The 5,210-nt window shown below is 42.3% G+C and overlaps 1 protein-coding gene across 1 annotated transcript; it reads right to left on the bottom strand.

The window, feature by feature from the left end:
• Positions 1-349: 349 nt before the first annotated feature.
• LOC121969581 (FT-interacting protein 7-like) lies at positions 350-4,795 on the bottom strand. Its single transcript, XM_042519749.1, has 2 exons — positions 4,546-4,795; positions 350-3,561 (listed from the first exon to the last, which is right to left on the bottom strand). The coding sequence occupies exon 2, from the start codon at positions 3,525-3,527 to the stop codon at positions 519-521; it is 3,009 nt and encodes a 1,002-aa protein (XP_042375683.1). The 5' UTR covers positions 3,528-3,561; positions 4,546-4,795; the 3' UTR covers positions 350-518.
• Positions 4,796-5,210: the final 415 nt, after the last annotated feature.

Below are 5,210 nucleotides of genomic sequence, written 5' to 3'. Positions count from 1 at the left end.
TCAATCAAAAAGATTAATCATCCATTGTGGTCCATCCTCTGGACTGTAAAATACGATCCAGAGGATATCGTCTTATCCACCTTAGCCCAAGGATGACTCCGCTTTGGCTACAATGCAAATTTAACAACGTTGTAGCAAGTTGAATTTAAGCATGTAGCACCTATAATTTTATAGCTATTATAACAGTTGTAGCAATTACAATATTTGTAATTATAATATATGTTGTAGCATATGTTCCTACCTTCTCACTTAACCCAGAATAATCATAAAAGACAATTCAAAAGAGTAGTCGCTAAGCAGATACCAAAGGTTTCAAGTAAATACATCAAAATTTTGTTTCAAAGCTAGAGAAGAAAACGCCTAATGATATTCACAAATTGCTACACCATGTTAGTCATTTTAGAACAATTAAAATCTAACCTCCAAGTTATAACTCCTACAAAGAACAATAAGAACAAAAACAAGGACAAGAAGAAACATTTTGCTGCACAGAAATAAATTTTGCTATATCATCCTATTTAAATCAAGCTGTCTGTCTTTGCCGGCAGACGACGGAAGAAATTTAGCGGCGCGGAAGGCATTCGGTTTCGGAACCTTGGGTGCCTCATGGTATAGAAGCCAACTAGAGCAACCGACACTTGCAACGGGGTGGTGTAAAGCACAATCGCTGCCATCACGCTGAACACTAAGAAGATGGCAGTGGCCCGTGGATCCCTCCAGCTAAGCAATGCTTGCAGCCTCTCCCCTTGAGTGGCCAAATCTCCGACCACAGTTTGTATCCTTCCGGCCACGCTCCTCAATCGATCATACCTCATGCGCACTATCTCAGAGCTCCGGCTGGTGGGGAATGTGTCAAACTCTTCGTCGAGCTCATCAGGGTGCACTGCCTCTGCGTGCGAAAGCTTTATGTTCATGTGAGGAGGATACCGTGGGCGCGAGCGGTAATTCCAAAGGCCTGTCATGAACATGTATAGAAATACGGTAGGAAGAATCAGTTCCGGAAAGCACACCAGCGTGGTGAACAGAATGTGCACCAGTACAGTGATGACAGGCTTCTTCCACACGCACACACTTCCGAACCATTTGCCCGCCGCAAACAAGCCTGAGAAAACTGACACGAGCCTGAAGAAATTTGCTTTGCTTCGACGCATGCTCCACATGTGGGAGTCGACGTCGGACATGCACTCGACGACTTCCTTTCCGAGGGGTGGCTCCATTCTGCTAAGACGTGCCGCGATTATTTGAACTGCTTGGTGCCGGAGCATATCTTGCTGCATCATGTTCAATGGCTGCACGTAATGCATCTTGGGAAGCAGGGGCCGCGAGTATATGGACATCATATTGATAAACGATGTAGAAGAGAAGCGCACGGCGAGATGGAGTTCGCCCATCTTCTTGACACCTGAGGAGTGTAAAACTAACAGTGGATACGAGTGTGTATACACCCGGCCAGCTTCAAGAGTTGAAAGACGTATACGAACCTTGCCTATCTTCGAGTCCTTGTTGCCATTAGCACCCTTTTCCAGTTGCCAATTGTCAAAGACACCAACCGTCAAAACTGTAGCTGGGTCATAAACCTCCCACGTATACTGCTCGTTGAATTTTGGAGAAAGATTGTCAATAATGGTGCGTGTGCGTACCCATTTTCGCCCGTACTTGGCCACGCAGTAGGAATCGCATGTCCCCTTTTCTTCTCGGGTTTTCATAGGATGAAGGCCTTCTGCATTAAGGATGCCAAGCTCAAGCAACCCAATTGACGGTTTCCACAGCTGTTTTGCTGTTGGTCTGAGGTCGCTACTGTAGTGGGTTGACTCGTCCAGTACATGATACCCGCCTTCCAAACAGACACGCAGATGAATTTTACCTGAAAACTTGTTTTTCTTCAGTTGGTCGACATCGATCACGCCAGGCTTCTCCAGACTGAACCACCGAGCATTGATCATGTGATCGTCAAGTCGCTTTTCAATCGAGCCCAAAGGGATAGCAACGTGGCCTATCACCTCATCTTTGTTTGCCCCCACGCGATCTTGTACAAAAATTAGGAGTTGATCCTCAAACGGTTCAGCTGTCGCAAACATGAGGTCTTCGTTCCAAAGAGGGTTGAATGTCCGTGCCTGAACTGGTCTCGTCTTCAGGATCTGATTTCCTAGTTGTACCTTGACGTGAACATCCGGGATGCGGGTTGAATGCCCGCTTGCTGTGAAAATATCTTGTGCCTCGATAACATTGACTCGAACATACCACAGCCTGGGCGCATGGTAGACTTTTGATCTTGTGTGAGAGCTAATCGCCGAGGCATCTAGAGCTGCAGCTGCATCTAAGTGCCATGCATCAGCAAACGATTCATCAGCTTGTGTACCAATCCAAATTGCAACCATCAGTTCACCCTTTGTTTTGTCCCCATTCTTGTCCTCGAGCCGATACCACTCAGGAGCTAACGGACTATCGGGCGGGACACGCGTTGGAACATCATTCAAGTCAAAGTGAACAATCCCAACAAAGTCATCCTTGATCAGATCTTTATCTTTCACTATTACTTCAATAACCGACGACTGTACCCGTTCTCTAGGAAATGCAAATACTTCATTCCACGTTGGGTTCTGATTCTTCTCAAAATGTCTGGTCTTCCCCTTGTAGTTACCCACCCTTACTTCAACGTAAGGGTCGAGGCTTCCTGTAATATCCATCGTAGGTAAGTCTCGTGCCTTGACGGCACGCACAAAAAGATATTGCATCTGTTCCACCAGATCATATGTACTAGCAGGCTTCTGAGCAGGAATGACTCGACCTGCGACAATCTGACCGCCTCCGAGAAGAGGACTGGTTTCTTTTAGTGCATAGTCCATTGGTTGCTGAGAGAAGGACGATGAAAACATCCTGACAACTTTGGAAGGCTGAGACTCATATTTCATGGGATCAGCCACATGCGTCACCGGCTTGATAAGTGGAGCAGAGTAATGTTGCTGCTGGATTTCATTTGGAATGCTGCGAAATGAACGTTTAGGCTCTTTCATGGGAAGACTTTTATTTGCTTCTGAAACTTGGTCAAGCCCTTGATGAAATTGGCTGGGAAGGAGATTATTTGGGCGACGGTCAATAGCTGGAAGTGGGTTGGAAGGTTTGATGGAAGGGTCATCTGTAAGAAATACTTTCAGGCCTAATTCTCCCTTCACACGTGAAAACATTCCACGTTTCTCCAATGGATAGTGCATCACTAAAGTATCTGAAAAGGGAACGAAAGAGGTTCCAGCAATCTGAACTTTGCCAAGGAATGACCTCGGATACATGCCTTTGTTCATGCTGTAAACATAAGCTTCTAGTGTGAGCTCAGGGAGGGAAGAAGGATCTGCAATGTTGAAGTAGAAGAGCTCATTCCAGACAGGATTAAGGTCTTTTTCTTTGATGGAAGTACGGAATTTCTGGCCATCAAAGTGAAGCTCCACAAAGGGACTAGAAGATCCTTGCTTATCCTTAGGTATAAGCTCATGCGCACTTACAACTTCCACTCCCAATTTTAATTTGCTCATCTTTGTCAAAGCTTTATCCCTAGTGTGAGACCCCCTACATAATTCAAAGATACATGATAGTCCAAAATCTCAAAATAAGCAATAGAATAGAAAAGGGAAAATTTCATGGTTCAACAAGAGCCAGCATAAAGTTTACAATATATATTTTTTTAAAAACAAAGTAATAGTTTATCTGAAAAACTTTATCTGAATGGCAATAAGAAAATTTAGTTTCAGGAAACAGACTGTGAATCATATCAAAAGGAACAACATTTATGCTAAAAGCTTTTACCAACAAAAAGGTTTCTGTATCTTGATGTTTTAACTACTTTAGAAACAGATAGAATTGGAAAAGCATTTCAAAGAGAACAGTTATTATGCAAATTGTGTGAGTTCATCGGATTTAAGCAGCAAATTAGCAGCAAAATGGAAAATACTGTGGAAAAGTCCTCTCAGAATTTGCCCAAATTGTTTCCACTCATATTAAGCAGAAAAGAGGCAGAAGAGCCGGGGCAGAAACCTTGATCTCGAGCTCACCCGAAGTTTATGCATTTCTCAGCAATGGAGAATATTTATCCAATATAGGAAAACGAGAAGAAAATAATTCACTTATAAAATTCCATAGTCACACAAGAACAACGGATTATAGAAGCCAGAACTCTCTAGTGGATCATTGTTTGTGCCAATTTATAGGAAGAGCCAGAATGCAGAAAACATGTATGCAGGACGAATAAAACTACTTGCACAAGATAATAAAATATTAATAAGTAACAAAAGACTAGCTTTTTTTAATTTAAGAATCACGAAGATCAAGGCTCTCCAAGAAAGAAATCTCCAGTTTCAGCCGAGGAAAGAAATCTCCAGTTTCTACCCCTGTACCAACCCTAATCCACCACCACAAGGAAGTTCTCTCCTCCCGACTTCCGAACCAACTCTCCGTTCAAAACCACAATTAACGATTCAATAAGATGGCAGCGGAATCGGCGTGAGCGTCGGCAAATAGAGACGACGATTGAAATCAAATGCAAAAGTTGCTCACTTATCAAGCCGAAGCCCTTCGATCCTTCTCGCGATTTGGCAGAGCCGGAAAGCTGGTCGGCAATGGGCACGATTAGCAAATCGGAGATCAATTCTCGTAGGGAAGGGGAGCACGTCGTCGTTTCTGGAGGCTTCTTCTCGTCCGACGCCGTCGTCCTCCTATGCTTCTCTCTCTCTCTCTCTCTTTCTCTCTCTCTCTCTCTCTCTCTCTCTCTCTCTCTCTTCCCGTTGTTTGATTGTTTCAAAGTGGGACGGTCAAAACACTCGTTTTCAAACCATGAACGGTTAAAGGAAATTAACTGATTCTTAACCTTGAAGTTATCGCATAAGAAATAAAATATAATTTAATATTATTTTATTCAATATTTATCATCTTAAATAAATAATTAAGATTACCAATAATAGTCCTAAATAATATGCTATATAAATTTGCATGGAAGAATTATTTGTATATTTGATTTATTTTTTTTAAAAAAATAAGAGAATGTTTTATTTTGCTTTTATAATGTATTGTCTTTTCAAAATATGTTAAAGAGTTTTATAATTCCTATTTCAGTCTCATTAATTTTAATTATTTTTTATTTTTTTATAATAGACAGAAAAATTAAAATGAAGTGCTCGAGTAAACGGTTGCGTGCGGGGCGACGGAGTTGTTGAACCAACTAT

The sequence above is a fragment of the Zingiber officinale genome, chromosome 4A (genome assembly GCF_018446385.1).
Source record: "Zingiber officinale cultivar Zhangliang chromosome 4A, Zo_v1.1, whole genome shotgun sequence".
In the NCBI taxonomy this organism is placed as follows: domain Eukaryota; kingdom Viridiplantae; phylum Streptophyta; class Magnoliopsida; order Zingiberales; family Zingiberaceae; genus Zingiber; species Zingiber officinale.
This window is presented reverse-complemented; position numbering and strand designations above follow the sequence as displayed.